The 19,027-nt window shown below is 52.8% G+C and overlaps 1 protein-coding gene, 1 long non-coding RNA gene and 1 pseudogene across 5 annotated transcripts; all 3 read right to left on the bottom strand.

Moving 5' to 3' along the window:
* Window positions 1-3,689, bottom strand: LOC134730107 (zinc transporter ZIP1-like; annotated as a pseudogene).
* A 2,121-nt stretch (window positions 3,690-5,810) lies between these two features.
* Window positions 5,811-12,871, bottom strand: LOC134730144 (uncharacterized). The gene is made up of 3 exons (XR_010111814.1): window positions 9,164-12,871; window positions 8,674-8,767; window positions 5,811-8,039 (listed from the first exon to the last, which is right to left on the bottom strand). It is a non-coding gene; the product is annotated as an uncharacterized LOC134730144 (long non-coding RNA).
* A 1,146-nt stretch (window positions 12,872-14,017) lies between these two features.
* Window positions 14,018-18,465, bottom strand: MTFP1 (mitochondrial fission process 1). 4 transcript variants are annotated; one of them, XM_003812021.5, is made up of 4 exons: window positions 17,126-18,465; window positions 16,228-16,355; window positions 15,669-15,901; window positions 14,018-14,610 (listed from the first exon to the last, which is right to left on the bottom strand). In XM_003812021.5, exons 1-4 carry the CDS (start codon window positions 17,190-17,192, stop codon window positions 14,538-14,540), a joined length of 501 nt encoding a protein of 166 aa, XP_003812069.1. In that variant the 5' UTR covers window positions 17,193-18,465; the 3' UTR covers window positions 14,018-14,537. The 4 variants fall into 4 exon arrangements, with proteins under 4 accessions (XP_003812069.1, XP_008962661.1, XP_008962664.1 ...); XM_008964413.4 differs by having other exon boundaries at window positions 15,669-15,832; XM_008964416.3 differs by lacking the exon at window positions 15,669-15,901.
* Window positions 18,466-19,027: the final 562 nt, after the last annotated feature.

Genomic DNA, 19,027 nt, shown 5'->3' with positions numbered 1-19,027 from the left:
TCGCTTGCACCCAGGAGGCAGAAGTTGCAGTGAGCCGAGATCGTACCACTGCACTCCAGCCTGGGTGACAGAGCGAGACTCCTTCTCATGAAAAAAAATATATATAGAGAGAGAGTGAGCAGGACTGGAGAGAAGATATCAAAATGGCAGGGAGAGACCATTTGGCACTCGTCCCCTGGGAGAAGGGAAGAGGGAGATAGATACGAGAGTAGGAGCTAAGAAAAGTACGAGGGGTCCACTCCAAGTGACAGGTGCTGAAATGGGTTAGAACCAACAGGACACTGACTCTGGGTTTATGTCTTCTCTATCCCTCTATCCCACAGCAGCCGTGTGCCCACCTCCAGCCTCCCAAGTCAGCCTGTCCCTATGTTTAGTGTCCAACCTCTGATTCTGGCAGTCAAGCGTCTTCCCCAATCCTAACATCAGAGACTTTCAAACCACAGTGACTCCATCTTGAGTAGGGACTGGGTAAAATAAAGCTGAGACCTACTGGGCTGCATTCCCAGGAGGTTAGGCATTCTTAGTCACAGGATGAGATAGAAGGTTGGCACAAGATACAGGTCACAAAAAGTTTGCTGATAAAACAGGATGTGGTGGCTGGGTGCGGTGGCTCACACCTGTAATCCCAGCACTTTGGGAGGCCGAGGCAGGTGGATCACTTGAGGTCAGGAGTTTGAGATCAGTCTGACCAACATAGTGAAACCCCGTTTCTACTAAAAATACAAAATTAGCAGGACATGGTGGCATGTGCCTGTAATCCCAGCTACTCAGGAGGCTGAGGCAGGAGAATTGTTTGAACCTGGGAGGCAGAGGTTGTAGTGAGCCAAGATCACACCATTGCACTCCAGCCTGGGTGACAGAGCAAGACTCCGACTCAAAAAAAAAAAAAAACAAACAAACAAAAAAACCCAACATAACCCAAAACCGGATGTGGTAAAGAAGCCACCCGAAAACCACTAAAACCAAGATGGCAAAGAAAGTGACCTCTGATCATCCTCGTTGCTCATCATATGCTAATTATAGTACATTAGCATGCTAAAAGACACTCCCACCAGCACCACAACAGTTTACAAATGCCATGGCAACATCAGGACATTACCCTATATGGTCTAAAAAGAGGAGGAACCGTCAGTTACGGGAACTGCCCACTTCTTTCCAAGAAAACTGATGAGTAATTGTTTAATATATGTTTTTTGTTTGTTTGTTTGTTTGTTTGTTGGAGATGGAGTCCCTCTCTGTAGCCCAGGCTGGGGTGCAGTGGCGTGATCTCAGCTCACTGCAACCTCTGCCTCCCAGGTTCAAGCGATTCTCTTCCCTCAGCCTCCTGAGTAGCTGGGATTACAGGCGCTCCACCATGCCCGTTCTCATCTTGCTTCTAACCTCCAAGTTGTCCTTGTTCATTCCTCGGCACAGGCTGAACTAACTTTGGAAGGAACTTAGTTTATAGTTTATAGTTTAAAACAAAGATGATAACAGCCCTTTCCCAGAACAAACCTCCCTCTTGCCTGGAGACTAGACTGCCTTTGTAGGACTAACAAATTAGCCAAAAGATTATAAATTGTGGTTTAGGAGTCGTGCAGCTGGAGGCTACAAGATTCTGACCCTCCCCAAATTGCTCCTGGGGGTAACATCGCTATTGTAAAGCCTAAGATCAGTGCTTGAGATATTTTGCAGACCCTACACTTGATGGATCAGCTGGCACCACACAGATCAATAAACTGGCTCATCTGATCTTGTGGCTCCCACCTGGGAACTGACTCAGCACAAGAGGACAGCTTCCACTCCCTATGATTTCATCTCCGACCCAACCCCTCAGCACTCCTGACTCACTGGCGGCCCCCCACTCACCAAATTATCCTTAAAAATTCTGATCCCCGAATGCTCGGGGAGACTGATTTGAGTAATGATAAAACTCCAGTCTCCCGCACAGCAGGCTCTATGTGAATTACTGTTTCTCTATTGCAATTCCCGTCTTGATCAATCGGCTCTGTCTAGGCAGTGGGCAAGGAGAACCCGCTGGGCGGTTACATGATCAAGAAATAACTATAAGTATACTCAGTCAAGCAGCCCATGCTGCTGCTCTATGGAGTATTCTTTAATTCTTTTACTTCCTTTTTTTTTTTTTTGAGACGGAGTCTCACTCTGTCACCCAGGCTGGAGTGCAGTGGCACAATCTTGGCTCACTGCAACCTCCGCCTCCCGGGTTCAAGCGATTCTCCTGCCTCAGCCTCCCAAGTAGCTGGGATTACAGGTATGCGCCACCACAGCTGGCTAATTTTTGTATTTTTAGTAGAGGCAGGGTTTCACCGTGTCAGCCAGTCTGGTCTTGATCTCCTGACCTTTTGATCTGCCCACCTTGGCCTCCCAAAGTGCTGGGATTACAGGCGTGAGGCACCGCGTCTGGCCTTCCTTTACTTTCTTAATAAACTTGCTTTCACTTTATGGACCCACCTCGAATTATTTCTTGTGTAAGAGCCAAGAACCCTCTCTTGGGGTCTGGATCGGGACCCCTTTCTAGTAACACTAATGTCCCCGATCATGTCTCTAGCGACTCAACCGTCTCTCGTTCCTTGGGGCTGAGACCAGTCTCTCTTGCCTGCCCACTTCCCTCTCATGGGTCAGATAGTGCCAAAGGCTCCATCCTTAGCTCCTAGAGAAAGCTTTGGTCCTCAGAACCTCCCTTCCCATTCCTTCCTTTTCCCCACACACTGGGGCAGGGAGGGAGAACAGCGGCCTCTATTTCGAAGCCCCCTAGATATGGATGGAGAGCAGGCCAGTGAGCAGGGCACACCCTTCTAGGAGCAGAATGACCTTGAGGATCCTTTGCTCAGAAGTCGCCAGCTCCTGGAAAGATTTCCAGAAAGGTGGTATAGAGGAAGGTGCCAGCCACCATGCCCTCTAGCACAGACTGGGCCAGCTGGTGCAGAGGCTCTGCTGACTGCCAGAGCCGCACCCAGCCAGATGCCTAGAAGTGTCATGCACGAGAAGTGGATCCCACAGCCAGCCACCACCTGTAACCCTACGTGGCTCTGCAGCAGTTGCAGGGACAGGCTGACAGCCAAGGTGCCCTTGTGGAGCAGCAAAGCCAGGCGCAGCTCCACGGCCCAAGCCCCGTCTCGCTGCAACCCCTTGAACACTGAGTATAGAGCCAGGGAGAAGACCAGTACATGGGCACGCAGGGCTGAGGGGGCTGCTGGGGCTCCACTTGCCTGTGGGACCCCTGGCCCTTCGTGAAGATTGGCCTTTTGAGGTATCTTTTTTTTTTTTTCTTTTTTGAGACAGAGTTTCTCTCTCGTCGCTCAGGCTGGAGTTCAATGGCACGATCTCGGCTCACTGCAACCTCTGCCTCCTGGGTTCAAGCAATTCTCCTGCCTCAGCCTCCTGAGTAGCTGGGATTACAGGTGCCCATCACCACGCCCAGCTAGCTTTTGTATTTTTAGTAGAGACAAGGGTTTCACCATGTTGGCCAGGCTGGTCTCAAACTCCTGACCTCAGGTGATCCACCCACCTCGGCTTCCCAAAGTGCTGGGATTACAGGTGTGAGCCATCACGCCTGGGCTTTTTTGAGGTATCTTTTCAGGCTTTTTGTATGTCTGACACCTATGGTTCCACCTGGACCTGCCAACTGCTCCTGTGGCCTCACCCAGAAGTGACTCAGCATACAGGATCATTTCCCACACCCCTATCATTGCACCCCCAACCAGTCAGCTGCAGGCCCCATTGCCTAGCCACCCCCGCCACCCTTCCCTTAAACTACCTTTGAAAAACCCTAGCGCCTAAATGCTCCAAGAGACTAATTTGAATAATAAAAAAACTCCAGTCTCAGTGGCTCCTGCTTGTAATCTCAGCACTTTGGGAGGTCAAGGCAGAAGGATCACCTGAGGTCAGGAGTTCAAGACCAGCCTGGCCAACATGGTGAAACCCCATTTCTACTAAAAATACAAAAATTAGCCAGACCTGGTGGCGCATGCCTGTAGTCCCAGCTACTTAGGAGGTTGACACAGAAGAATGGGTTGAACCTGGGAGGAGGAGGTTGCAGTGAGCCGAGATCACGCCACTGCACTCCAGCCTGGGCGACAGAGCAAGCCTTTATCTCAAAAGAAAAACCAAAACAAACAAACAAAAAACAACTCTGGTCTCCTGTTCAGCCAGTTCTGCATAAATTAAACTCTTTCTCCACTGCAATTCCCCTGCCTTGATAACCCACTTGGCGGTTACAAGAGGAGCTTCCTAAGCCAGTTAGAGGGGGTCAGAGGTCACCTTGGGTTGGGGAGCAGGAACTGAGGGAGGAGGGGGCTGTAATCAGGGTAGGGCTGGTGAACCTGCAGGACGGGCTGGGGGAAAGGCATAGAAGGGAGTGTCCCAATAGGAGGGAACAGTATATGAGAAAGCCTGGGCAGGAGAAACACCAGATCTAAGGACCCAAAAAGGACAGAATGGCTGAAATGAAGATTTGGGGTGGGGCAGTGAGAAGGGTGTGTATGATAGGGGTGTTATCCAGATCACCAAGGGCCCTGAGAGCCACTGTGAGGGTCTGGACTCTGTTCTGAACATTTTAAGAAGTGGTTGGCCAGAGGGAACATTTGGAGAGGAACAAGCTAGAGGCTGCTACCATGATATATGTCTAGAGGGGACAGATAGGAGATGTGGTGCTAGAGTACTGGGGACAGAAGCCACAGGAATGAGCGAGAGCAGCCAGGGTAGAAAGAGGAGGGCCTGAGCCCAGGCTCTTAGCACTGGGGTGACAGCCAGAGAGGTAGAAAGGAATCTGGAGGGAGAACTCCAGATAGCCAGGAGTCAGTCACAGCTGAGGCTGGCTTTCCCTTCTCCCTACCAGGCAGTTTTGGGGAGGGAATAACAGACCAGGCTTGAGTTTTACCTGTGACCATATATGCTGGGAGGCCTTTGCCAGGTCACTTGCCTTCTCTGATTCTTAGAATGTAAGTCTGGAATGGGGAGCAGTTTATCTACTATGAAAGGGAAATAAATCTGGGGACCCCAAAATCATTAAGCCAAAGGGAAAAGACAAGCTGGGAACTGCATCAGGCAAACCTGCCTCCCATTTTATTCCTAAATAAGATAGCTACAAGGATTAAAAAGCTACATACCTCATGCACATTTTGCCCACAAGGAAATTCCTTGTGGGCCTCAAGATTTTTACCCTAAAACAGTTCTGTTGGATTTCACCCTGGCAATGTAAATGAATAGCTGATCTTCACAGGTGCAGGACAAAGGACAGAACTCAAAGTCATCCCTCTGCTCACCTGAGACAAATGCATCTGATTGCTTCCTCTGCCCTTATTGTTTATGTAAAAATGCAGCTTCACTGAGCCAGACTAAAGCATAAGTGACTATTCCTCTACCCCCCTGCCCCGCTCACATGTAAATTGTGTATTCAGTGAAAGGCTGATAAGGATCCAAAAGAACACAAACTTTTATCTCTTATTGACCCATGACCTGGAAGCCCCCGCCCCACTTCAAGTTGTCCTGCCTTTCCAGACCAAACCCATGTACATTTTACACACATTGATCGATGTCTCATGTCTCCCTAAAGTGTATAAAGCCAAGCTGTGCCCCAACCATCTTGGGCACATGGCATCAGGGTGAGGCTGTCACAGGTGCATCCTTAACCTTGGAAAAATAAACTTTCTAAATTGATTGAGACCTGTCTCAGATACTTTTGGTTCACACTACCTACCCTCTGGGTTAGCAAGAGGGTCAGAAGAATGGTGGTAAACTACAGGACTTTCTAGGTATGCAGACCCTGCCTTGTCAATTTCCGTGGTATAAATGTGTCCACTATGGCCTATTTCAAGCTTCCCACATAAAGCGATACACAGTAGCACATGATAATGTGGTCTTTCCACCAAACAGAATAGATGTAAATAAGCTCCCAAGAGCATAGATGATAGTAAGGTATAGTAAGGATAGTAAGGATGATAGTAAGGATAGTGAGGATAGTAAGGATAGTAAGATAGTAAAGTATTTACTATTAAGATAGTAAAATGATTATGAGGCAACAAGTTTTGAGCATTTACTTTGTTTTTAGTACAATGTATTTAAATCTAAGTTTATATCATTTGATCTTTTTATATTGTTTATTTATTTTTTTTTTTTGAGACAGGGTCTCACTCTGCCGCCCATGCTGGAATGCAGTGGTGTGATTACAGCTCACTGCAGCCTCAAACTCCTGGGCATAAGCGATCCTCCCATCTCAACCTTCGGAGTAGCTAGGACTACAGGCGTGCACCACCACATCCAGCTAATTTTTATATTTTTTGTAGAGACAGGGTTTCACCGTGTTGCCCACGCTGGTCTCGAACTCCCAGGCGCAAGCAGATCACCTGCCTCGGCCTCCCAAAGTGTTAGAATCACAGGTATGAGCCACCACACCAGCCTTATTTATTAATTTTTAATAATGGCTGTGTCTAACAACGAGCTCATAAAATTCCTGAAAAGCTAACAATTGGCTGTCATCCCTACTGGCCAGCTGTGACATGCCACTTACTGGTCTACAGGCAAGAGGATATGCAAAGTAAACCTCCAATGGGCCCTCCTCTCTATCATCCTCAAGAGGCTCAACCTCCGCCCTAGGGGGCTGCTGGGCTTCTCAAACATTAAGGGGCAAAGGCAGGAGTGCTCTGAGCCCAGCCTACCCAAGGCAGCCACAGGTTTGGAGGAAAAACGCAGTTCTTTCCACCCCTCCCCACCCCTGTCTGAGTCCTGCCATGCCTAAGACAGTATCCCCAACAGTGGCCCCTGTTCTGGGGACCTCATGTTCCCAGCCCTTCCTCAGGAAAACCAGAGAGCTAAACTCATTGGTGAACATCTCTTTATTGGAAAATCCTGGTGGGTGTGGGGGCTCCTTAGACTCTGGTGCCCGGACCTGCATCTGGACATGCTTCAAAGCTCTGGGTCCTGAGCCAGCAGTAGTAAAGGAAGACACAGATGCCCATCCCCAGGGCAGACAGCAACACCAAGAGCAGAGTCCCTGTTACCAGTGTCAGTGAACTGGGAAGACTTCCATATATAAGAGGGAGAGGCTAGGTAGGGCCTGGAGAGGCAAGAAGTGCGCCAGCAGAGGCAGGAAGTCCACCAGCAGGGGAAGGAAGTACACCAGCAGGGGCAGGAAATACACCAGCAGAGGCAAGAACTGCGCCAGCAGAGCCAGGAAGTGCACCAACAGAGGCAGGAAGTGCGCCAGCAGAGCCAGGAAGTGCACCAGCAGAGGCAGGAAGTGCATCAGCGGGGGCAGAAAGTGCACCAGCAGGGGCAGGAGATACACCAGCCGAGGCAGGAAGCGCCCCAGCAGAGGCAGCAAATATACCAGTAGGGGCAGAAAGTGCACCAGCAGAGGCAGGAAGTGCACCAGCAGGGGCAGGGAGGAGACTGGATGACAGCCCCCATTACCCAGAACCATGTTGTTCACATGGGAGAGGGTGCAGGGATACCAGCCTCGAACGGTGCCTATGTGACCTCAAGCCTCAGTTTCCCCATCTATAGAATGGGACCTGATTGTGTCTACTGCATGGGATTATTGGGAGGATTCTTGGGAGGATTAAACAGAAAAATGGAAGCCCTGGCCCCTCCTTTGGCAGGCAGGCAACAAAGGCAGCATGTATTAACAATATGCAGTGGGCAGCAGTTACTGTTCTGGATAAGGAGGCTCAAAGGCGTAAGTGGCTTCCAAGGTCACGAGGTAAGCAAGCTTACAGCCAGATAGCCTGAGGTTTCAAGCTCTGCCCTGGCAGGCCACAAATGGGGGCCCAGGGAGGAGGCGGAGGGGAGAAGGAGGAAGCCAGAGCCTGGTTCTACAGGGACTGCCAAAGACCACTGGATGCAGAGCTCCAGTGTCTCTCAGTGTGAAGGGGACCTGGAGAAGAGCCCAGGCTACAGGAGAGGGCTCCCTCGCTCGTCTCCAGGCCCCCTAGAGTCAGAAGCCTGACTCAGTTCACAGGACAAGTCAGCCTTCTCTGTCACCTGATTGGAAGCCTTCTCAGGGTCCTGATGGGAAGCCTTCTCAGAGGCCTGATTGGAATCTGGAAGCCAAAGACATCAAAGACAGTTTTAAGCCACAACACAACATCCCCTCACACCCCCAACACACACAGCTATAAACTTCTGACCTTCTACTATTTGCTTACTGATACTGAAAGTTGAGAGAATATGAAGCTATTTTTTTCCAAGGACAGAAAAGGTAATATGTTGTTTATACTATGGTGTGAGTGACTACAAGCCTTCTCTCTCCTCTATGAAACTCTCAGAAGGGCATATATCAAGGGTTATGTGGGTGGAGGTGAAGAGGTCTCCAGATATCTGTTTAATAAAGATTACATGAGAGGCTCAAAAGTGGCAGGCCAATCTAATGCTCTCATTTTACACTTGGGGAAACCAAGGCCCAGAAAGGGAAAGGATTTGCCCAAGGTCCCACACAGTAGGAGCCTCTCCAGACAGAGTCCAGAAGCCAGGACCCTCCTTGGTTCTGATCAATGGGCACCTCAAGTGGGTCTTTGTGGTCCAGGCCAGTGTCAGTTTCCTCAGAGGTCTTTAGTAGCAAGATGATGTCTTCTATAAGCCTGTTCATGCAAGGCTGTGACTGATTCCCTGGGCCAGCTGCCTCCCTTGCCTCAGAGCCTACCTCCACCCTCCACACCCAAATCAGGGGCCTCCTACCTGCCAAGGACCTTTGATAGGGTAATCAGGGGGCCAGGCAGGTAATCTCACAACTGTCACACATACTCCCAGGGAGGCATCCAGAAGTTCTTACCTAGAGGTGAGGGATGGAGGTGGTCAGTGCACCAGAGATGGGAGCTAGGGGTGGCATGGACCAGACCTGCATTTAACAAGCAAAGAAACAGAGGCTAACAAAAGGTCAGTGACTTGCCCATGATGTCACAGCCAGCAAGAGCTGGAGCTGGGATTTGAACCTGGGTCTAGGTCACAGTCCAAAGTCTCCATTCCCAGTATACCTCACACTGCCCACTCTAGGCCAAAGCAGTTGGGCTTGTGGTCCAGCCAAGCATGGGGAACTATTGCAGAAATTCAATCTGAGCTATTTTGAGCCTCAGTTTCCTCACCTCCCACACAATTAAGTGAGGTCATGTACCTCAAATGCCAGTTACAGGGTAAGGCATGCAGTACACCTTTGGTGAACGTGACTCACCATGAGTGCCCCTGTGGAAGGAACAGGCCTTCTTGGTAGCATCAGATGGGACCTTTAGATTCCAGAGCAGCAGTTTGTGGTGCACCCCATAACTTCCAAAGATTCCTCAGCTTGGGTCTCTGTTCCTACGGGGTGGCAGAGAGGGGAGGGGGTTATCTGTTTCCACTCACATCAGCAGGAGTACCAGTAAAGCTGAAGGCCTGGAAGGAGAGCTCCAGTCTCTTGGGGACCTCTTGGGGCACGAAGTGGGAGTGGAAGTTCTTGCCGTTCACCAGGCACCTGGAAGGCCCAGGTTGGAAGGTCAGCAGGGCCAGACCCCTGAACTGGGATCTGGTCCTAGCCCCAACACTACCATACACCATCATTTGTTGAGAATTCTGCATGCCAAGCACTGAGCTAAGCGTCACCCCATTCAGTCTACACAGCAGGCTTTGAAGATTCTGGCACTATCCCCATTTCACAGAAGGGCAAACAGAGGCTCCAGAGGTGAAAGGGCCAGTAAAGCATTCTTGCTCCCCTGGCCTAGAAAGGACTACTCAAGAACGCCCAGGGAGCACTATCTGGGCATCCATGCCTTCCAGCCCTGGAAGGCTCTCAGCCCCTGTCCCAGCTTCCCCAGAGATATCACCCACTGAATTGTACCCATCCTACCCTATCCTCCTCCTCCAGGTTCAGTACCCATGATTCCTGACAAGGCTGTAGTGTGCAGGGGCCACTTCCATATCCTGGCTGGGGCTGATCACACACTCGTCCACATATACCTGTAAAGGCTAATGGGAGCTGCCAACCACAGCAAACTCCATGTGGAGCTCAGAGCCCAGGAAAATGGCGCTGGTGTTGGTGGGGTCTGTTTCCTCCAGTATGGCCCCACCGTGAGCTGGAATGAAACCAAGATGGGGAAGACACGAGACCCAGAGATGCTGAAGGGTTTGCCTGAGGCCACACAGCAAGAGGGGAAGCAGGAAAAGCTAGGGCCAGGTGGCCAGAAGCCCAGTGCCCTCACACTCTGTTACTGGTCCTCCCTCACTTCCTGATTTCTCCAGGGGTAACCTGGCCCAGAACTGGAGGCACAGGAGTCCCTGAGCTAGAAGACCTTCCTCTTGGGACATTACTTCAGCCCAGCCAATGTCCCCCACCTGTGGGAGGCAAAGAACCAGGCCAAAGTCTCATGCTGAAGTCCAGATTTCCAAACGCAGCCAGCGAGTCAGTGACCAAGGAGGTAGGAGGTGAGATGGGAGCTCCTGGGCTGGCAGGGAAATAAGGGGGGGCGGGGGGAACATTGCAACTCTGGCATGTGAGGGGGCCCAGAAAACAAACACTAAAGGCCCATGCCAAGTCCCCCAGGGCAGCCCATGCAGGAGGAAGAACAGGAGGGAAAAGGCCAGGAATTCCAAATTCCAACCCCCAGGTGAGCATTTCCAGCCCTGCCCCAGGCTCACACCAAGTGGGGGCCAGGAGGTCAGTGCCTGGTGGCCCCTTTCTGGAGGGGCAGCCCCCATCTAACCTACCATTCCCTCTTCCTGCAGACCTCCAGGTGGCAGGGCCCTAGACAGGCTTAGGGGCGCTAGGCATTGCTCACGCCTTGACCACACTGCTGACCCAATGGCGGGAGGCAGCACTGCAGGGCTGCTCTGAACTGGGTGGTGGTGCATAGACCAGGTCAGCAAATAATTCCACTATCTTTCCTGAGATCTGCAAGGATACTTGCTCCTTAGGATGGTGGGAAAAGGCAGGAAAGGTCTACTCCCAGCTTGGGCCCCCACCTCACTGGGTGGTCTTGAAGTCACTTGCCCTGTCTGGGCCTCAATTTCCTGCTAGGCCTCATTCGAGGTCCCTGTCTTGCTTAAATGCCTATTCTGGCAGGGCTCGGTGGCTCACACCTGTAATCCCAGCACTTTGGAAGGCCGAGGTGGGAGGATCACTTGAGCCCAGGAGCTGGAGACCAGCCTAGGCAACATAGCGAGATCTAGTCTCTGCAAAAAAAAAAAAAAAAAAAAAAAAAAAAAAAAAAATCAAAAAATTATCCAGGCGCACGCCTGTGGTCCCAGCTACTTGGGAGGCTGAGATGTGAGAATCACTTGAGCCTGAGAGGTAAAGACTACAGTAAGCCATAATTGCACCGCTGCACTCCAGCCTGGGCAACAGAGCGAGACCCTGTCTCAAGGAAAAAAAAAGCCAATTCTGCTTTGAAGAATGATGTGCTGAGTTGCAGCTGGTGGTAGACAGTGGGGTCTTCCCTTCTGTGAGCCTCAGTGTCTTCATGTGGAATATGGGAATGATGGTTTTATCTCCTCACGGGGCTGTTGAGGATGCAAGAAACAAATGCACGTAAAGGGCACATGCAAACACACAGATGCTAAATGGCAAATCTGCATCAAATCCTTAGCTACTGAATTCTGCAGCGATACAGGGCTCTGCATCTTTGAGAGAAAAACTCACACTCAGAGAGGCTGTGACTTGCAAATCAGTATGATCTGATTCTACCCTTCTTTCCAGCCCAGACACCCCAGCTCTTCTCCCCCGAATTTCCCGGGTACTCCCTGGCTCTTGGCAGCCTTGTCCTCGTGAGCCTCCAACAGCCCCCCCACCAGTTGGATGAAGCCATAAGCTTTGAATGGGGCAGTGAAGACCTCATAGCCAGGCATGGCAGGGACTGGGGAGGGCAGGCAGGTGCCAAGGCACAGGTGGCAAGCATCCACCTGTGGCTCCTTCCTCACTGCCAGGAGGATGTCTGTCTGATTACAGTCCTGCAGGAGGCTGTCTCCTGGCAATCCAGCCCAGGCTAGCTCAGGCGGAGAACCAGACTCAGCGAGAACATGGCCAGCAGAGGGTGCCCAAAAACCTCCCCCAGCATCCCCCACCTTCAATTAATTCCCTGCATCTCCAGAATGGAGCAGGGAGCTGGGCACAGTGGCTCACACTTGCAATCCCCGCATTTTGGGAGGCTAAGGTGGGCAGATCAGTTGAGGTCAGGAGTTTAAGACCAGCCTGGCCAACATGGTGAAACCCCGTCTCTACTAAAAATACAAAAATTAGCTGGACATGGTGGCATGCACCTCTAGTCCCAGCTACTTGGGACACTGAGGCAGGAGAATTGCTTGAACCCGGGAGGCAGAGGTAGCAGTAAGACAAGTTTGTGCCACTGCACTCCAGCCTGGGTGACAGAGCGAGACTCAGTCTCAAAATGATAATAATAATAATAAATGGAGCACGGTAAAATGTTGGGGGGTTGTGGAGATGGTGGTGTTTCCCCCTACAGACAGGATGTCCACCGACCTCATCCCTATCAGCCTGGCCTGGGAGTGCCTGAAAGCCCCTTCTGTGAGCACCTACTATGTGCCAGGCATCTGCAAACTTGCACCCCGGTATTTCTTCACAAGGTACCACCAACGGGGCAGTCAAGGGCAGAGGTGGCCCACAGTAAGGCATAGTAAGGGGCAACAACGGAAGGGGCACTGGAGCTGGTTCTGAAGGGTGCTCATAGCTGGCCAAGAGGAAAAGGATTTGCAGCTGAGGAACAGTGTGTTGTGAGGAAAGGCATAGAGGCACAGGAGGGCAGGTGATGGGGAGAAGGACAAGGCTGGGTGCCTAGGCCCAGGAGCACAAAGCCTGTATGTGGCCTGCGCAGATCCCAGCTTGAGGGAGAGCCTGCAGAGTGGAAAGTGGAGAGTGAGTGAGCAAGGAATTGGTGGTAGATGCCAGGAGATGTCACAGGGATGCAGGTGTCAATGTACCCCGCATGGGGCTGTGACTGCCGGGGGAGAAGATGAGCTGGGAAAATGCTGGGCTGGAGAAGGATGTGAGTGCCAGCTCAGACAGGGAATGGGGGGTGGGGGTCGGGGGCTAGAGAACAAGGCGGGGCTTAAAGCCTTTAAGGGAGCTGGGAGGGAGTGACAGGTGACTGGGCAGAGGCCATAGGGGCTTGGGAAGGGGACCTTGCCAGTGTGGGACAATAAGAGTAGCAGAGAAAGGCTCAGCCCACATCAGACTCATCCTGTAGCCATGGATACCCCCAGAGCAGCAGGGGCCACCACCCCGGAGCCCCCATCCTGTCTTGCTGGCAGCACCCCTACCCAGCCCTGCAGCCCCTTTAAGCCCCAGCCCAGGTGCAGGTGAGTCCCACCAGGACAGGGTCAGCCTACCTGACTGCACCTGGGCTGCAAGGGATGGGGCCAGGGTCTTGGTGGGAGCTGATTTGGGGCTTGGGGCAGGGCTGAGAGGGGCCCAGGTCTGCTTCAGCCCTGTGCTCCCACCTCTCTACCTCTCTGAGCTGTTGAGGGGGATGGCCCAGGATCAGAGGAATGGCCCCCTCTAGCACTCTCGAGCCCAGCAGCTCAGGGGAAGCCACAAAGAAAACAGGCCATTCCCTGATTCTGAGTGTAAGAAGCCCCCTGGTCACTTCCTTCTCCAGGCTGCCGAGTCCCCTCATGAGGAGGTCTCATGTGACCCTCATATGGGGCTGACACCACCATCTTGGCCACCTTCAGGCTCAGGTGGTATCTGCCCAACAGGCTCCCCTCCCAGAGGGGTTGGTGCTTTAGGAGGCTAGAAAAAGAGGGCAATGCCAGGCTGAGTGCAGTGGCTCACTCCTATAATCCCAGCAGTTTGGGATGCTGAGGTGGGAGGATTGCTTGAGCCCAGGCATTCAAGGCCAGCCTGGGCAACATAGGGAGACCCCCATCTCTGTTAAAAGTAAGTAAGTAAAGGGTAATGCCTACCCCAAAGGAGGCTGGCAGCACCAATGTGGGATGCCAGGCACCTGCAGGGAAGCACTAATGGGCGGGGAGACTGCTACCCATCCCTCCTCCCCACCACCACATCCCTGCTCATCCCAAACAGAAATGAAGACATAACAACCTCTTCAGGATTTATTGGGTCAGGGAAGGGCCTGGCCAGAGAATCTGTCCTGAGGTGTCCCTGGTACTGCACTCCTGAGTTTCTCCCTGAGTTGTCTGCCTCTCCTTGTTCAGCCATACCACCATGGGGTGACTCTGTCAAGCACCTGGGGGTCCTGGGTGCCCAGCTTGCCAAGTGATCTTGGGCCTATTCCTTGCCCTCCCTGAGCCTCAGTCTCTCATCCTCCATGGGAGGATATAATTTTCCTGAAAAAGACAGGGCCGGGCCCACCCAGGGTCCACTTCCACTCAGCATCTTGGATTCCAGGGAAGCAGACAGCGTTCAGGTCCTGCCCGTCTGTGACTCCCTGCAGCCACTGCTTCTTGAAGCCTTTGTCTCTAAGCTTCTGTCTGGCTCAAACCCACCCAGGTGCCAGGGTCTTTGGACCCCAGGGAGCCAGGCGTCCACATCCCCTGGCAGGAGTGGGAGGTTGACATGAAGCAGGAGGCCGATGCACAGGCCAGGTACCAGAGTATGATCAGGAGGAGCTGGGCTTCCCCACTGTTGGGTAGAGCTTGCGCAGGCTGGAGTCCAGGAGGAAATCCACCGACCTGTAGGGAGTGGAAGGGTGGTGAGCAGGTGACCAAGGGTGTTCATGAGGGAATAGAAGGCAGAAGGCCAGGGTTAGGGAAAGGGGCGCTTAGATGCAGGATACAAATGCCATCCAGGCAGAGACCCACCCTTATCCTGATCCTTCCATCTTGGGCTACCTGGGGAAGCTAGAATCAAACTCCCAGAATAGAAGCCATCCTCTTCTTTATTCAGGAGGAAACTGAGGTACTGGGTAAAAGACTTGCTCAGGGCCTCAGGGTCAGCTATCTTCTCCTGGAGAAAGACTGCTCCTCTCACTCTTACATTGGTCTGGTTGGGTTGAGCCCATATCTAGTTCTAAGACCAAGCACGTGACCCAAGCCTGGCCAATCAGCAAAGGGAAACTGGCTCATAGGGTGGGCATGCAGTCCAGAATGGACCAATGACACCCTTCCTTGGGATTTTTGTTGTTACTGTTTAAAAGCTTCTGCTGGGGGAGGCTAAGCTGGTGGGATAGAACTTGGGAGCTGCTAGGGCCATTTCTACTCCCACAAGGAGAAAGCAGGTGAAGCCAGCAAGAAATAGGGTGGGGTGGGGAGAAAGGCAGCAGGATGGGGAGACCCAGACCCCTAATGACATCATTTGGGTACCTAGATCTAGCCATGCCTGAATGCAACACAGCCCTGGACTTTTACTCCATTTTATTCAAATATTCAGTTTGAGTTAGGCTTCTGTCACCAATACCTCCCAAAATGCATCCCCTCTAGGGTGCACCTGCTCCTGCTTCCCTCTGTTTGTTTTGTAACACTAGACTTTCTTTCTGGGAATTTACTTGTCCTGTGTCCCATACCCTCAACGCACCCCTCTTCTTTTATTGCTAAAGTGCCTGCCACACCATATGACAAGGGTACAGGCTGTCCTTTCTACCCCAGGAGCCAAGTGCCAGCCTTGTCCCTGTTATTGCTCCAGCAAAGTGGGCATACCCCACACTTCACAGAGTCTAGCTCTACCTGGAGACTGGATGATCCACTCTCATCACTGGAGAGTGGATGATCCCTGAGGCCAAGAAGGTACCCACCTGTCAATGGGGTGGATAATGATGGGGATGGTCAACAGCCCAAGCGCAGTGGTGGTCCACTTGCGGACAGCCAGGGGCCAGCGGGTGGCAGTGCCCAGGACATAGAGAGAGGCGGCACACACGCGGTTGATGGTGAAGCCCGGAATGGCCACAGAGGCCAGAGCCTGCCATACAAAGGTGTCCACCACAGCCACGGTCACCCTGGCGCTGCGGCCTGCTTCAGGGCTGGGCACCTGGTGGGCGCAGAGACACTTAATCCAGCTGGAGCAGAGGCAGAAAATCCTGCGACAAGGGGCACGAGGCTAGACTGGGAGGGGCAAGTGGCCAGTGGACTTGTCCACACCCAGGAGTGGGGTACAGTCTGCCACATCCAGGTCGGGGAGTGGGAGTGTGGGGGCAGGGGTACACTGTCCTACAAACAGGACTGTCTATGGACTGCACTAGGCAAGGTTGTAGGGACTGGAGTGTCCCACAGGGACTTTATCACCTGCAAGGCTGTGGACTGAACCACACAAGAAGAGAGCTAGGGTCGGGGGTTGGAAAATAGGCTAACACTCACCTCTCCAGCCTTCTTGCCTTTGTCAATGGCATCCGCCAGCACGTAGGAGCTGGCCACGCCATAGCTCAGCCACACCACCGCCGCTGGCACAAGAGAGCGGAAAGCCTCGCCCACCTCATTGGCATAGCCTGGGGGAGGGAACATTTAATTCCTAGGCTCGCAACTGTTCCACGAGGGGGCGCTGGAGCAGGCTGGTTCTCATCCTAGCCAGCTAAGCAGTCCCTGGGTGACCTTAGGCAAGTGACTTGACCTCTCTGAGCCTCCCTTTCCGAGATGTAAACTGGTGCCATGATGCCCACCTCGGACTCGGGCCACTGAGGGCGGACTGAGCACAGAGTCACCGTTACTATTGCTTATTGGTTAGATTTCCTGGTCTTGGTCCCAGGAGTAACTGCACTAATGAGGTGACAGGCACCCAGAGGGGCAGAGTGATCGAGGGCAGCGCCACTGACCGGACGCTAGCCAAGTGCCAGGGCTTTCTGCGCTTTATCCCATTCCACCCTCGCAACCACCACCCAATGAGAGAGGCCCTCGTGTGTATCTCGTTTGTTTTTTGTTTTGTTTTTGTTTTTTTGCCGAGGAGGAAACTGAGGTTCAGACAGAGCCAGTGCGTGTCAGGACCGAAATGGGAGTGGAGATCCCGACTCCACAGCCAGGCAGAGCGCATGCCAGAGCGGGCAGCCCGCTCACCCCATGGGAGCTTCCGCCTTGGGCGACCCACCAGGGTAGTGTGACCTTGGGCAAGTCCCTAGCCCTGTCTGAGCCCAGTCTCCGGCCCAAAAGCAGAATGAGAACTAAGATCCTCCCGCCTCCTCCAGGCCCCGGGCCGGCGTCCGGCGACCCCTGCTTCTCCAGCCCAGTGGTGGTGGGGTCGCCGCGCCCGTCGCCCCGCGCTCACCCAGGTATCGCACCCACGTGTCCCGGTAAAGATCGCGCTCTGCGCCCCGCGGCTGCGGCTCTGACATGACTCTCCCGCCACGGCCCCGGCCACTGCAGCCGGTACTGGCTCCACCGCAGTCTCCGCCGCCGGCACTCGGGTCTGCCCGGCCGGGACCCGCCGAAAGTCCCGCGCTGAAGGACAGGTCAGGAAATCTCCGCCAGCAGGGAGCGTCTGCAAATTCCCCCGCGCACCGAAGCCCCTCTCCCAGGCTCGGGTTTTACAGACTGGTTTTCGTCACGTTTTCTCCGAGCTGTTGGCGCTAATCGCTCCCAGGACTGAGTGTAGGTTTTGGAGCCAAAGAGACAGGGGATCAGATTAGGGGATGCTACACTGCAAAGCTTGTGACCTCGGGCTTATCCAGCATCTCTTTATTCATTTGTAAAAACGAGGGAGGGACACAGGCTGGGCCGGTTGGCTCACGCCTGTGATCCCAGCACTTTGGGAGGCCGGAGGCGGGAAGATCTCTTGAGCCCAAGGGTTCGAGAACAGCCTGGACAACATAGCGAGACCTCGTCTCTACTAAAAAAAAAAAAAAAAAATTAATGTAATAAATAAAATGGGGAACACAATAGTGTCCACTCCCTAGGATGGTTCCGAGGATTAATTATAACAGTCACCATTTATTGAGTTTATTGCCAGTCTAGATGTTCGCTAAAGGACTCTCCATGGCTTACACCTGAAACTCTCCCACCAGCCTGGGAGCCCGTTTTACAGGTGAGAAAATGGAGGCACAGAGGAGGTGGGTCATTTTCCCAGAACACACAGCTGCTAAGTGTTGAAGTTGTGATTTGAATCCAAACAGTGTGGATCCAGATCCCGTGCTCTTAATGCGAGCTCTAAATGAGGCTAGAGGAGTGAACGGTGAGCCCCTGGGAGGTAGGTGCCTGGACTCTGGAGTCCCTTCTCAGCAGTCGCCATGTATAACTAGGAAGCACTCCCATTTAACTGGATCAGTATGTCCCCAGACTGAGCCTCTTGGGGACAGGATGTTGGATGAATTAATTAACGAATGAATGAATCGGGCAAGGGAGACAGAGTTGGGGTTAGTGATTACAACAGGAGGAAGCCTTCCCCCGCTGGACCTCAGTTCACCCAGGTGAGCAATGTGTGCACTTCACTAAGTCTCTGTGACTCCTTGGCGGGTATAATTGAGCGGCGTTGGAGACAATCCTGGGTTCAAATCCTAGCTGTGCCGCCTACTGGCTGTTAGCCTCCCTGAGCCCCAGTTCCCACGTCTGCAAAAAAATGAGAGTAGCCAACATTGACGAGCACTTACTTATACCAAGCTCTTAAGCGCTTTGCACGGCTTATTTCCTTTAATCTTTGCAACAACCCAAAGTATAATAGTAAGCACAGGGTTTTTGCGTGATACCCTGTAGGCCTCATTAAGAATTAGCTCTTATTTTCATCAAAGGTAGAGAAAATGAGTAACTATTGAGGCCCCCGCTGGCTCCCTACGGAGGCCCCCGCTTTCAGCCCTAGGCGCCTCTGTCTTGTAGGGCTGTATAGGACAGTCCGGTCAGCAGTTACCTCAAGCTGAGCTGGGCTTGTAGGTTGGGGAGGGTGGTTGGTGGGAGAAAAGTTGATGGGGAACGCAGCGGTTCCCACCCCCTGAAACACCGGCAATGCTGGCGTGGAATTATTAGACAGTCCCTAAAACCACGTGATCGCTGCTCCTCCGCCTCCCTCTCATTCTGGGCCCAGTGCTAGCTCCGCAGGCGCTCGCCCGGACTCACACTTGGCTCGCACGGGCTACGCGGCACGTACTGAGCAGCTGGCGGGGCAGGGCCTCCGCCCTCACTGTGAAGGCGGTCGGGAGCATCCTTAGTGCCCTGGTCAAAGATGGCGGAAGACAACCCA

This window comes from Pan paniscus, chromosome 23 (genome assembly GCF_029289425.2).
Source record: "Pan paniscus chromosome 23, NHGRI_mPanPan1-v2.0_pri, whole genome shotgun sequence".
Classification (NCBI taxonomy): Eukaryota; Metazoa; Chordata; class Mammalia; order Primates; family Hominidae; genus Pan; species Pan paniscus.
This window is presented reverse-complemented; position numbering and strand designations above follow the sequence as displayed.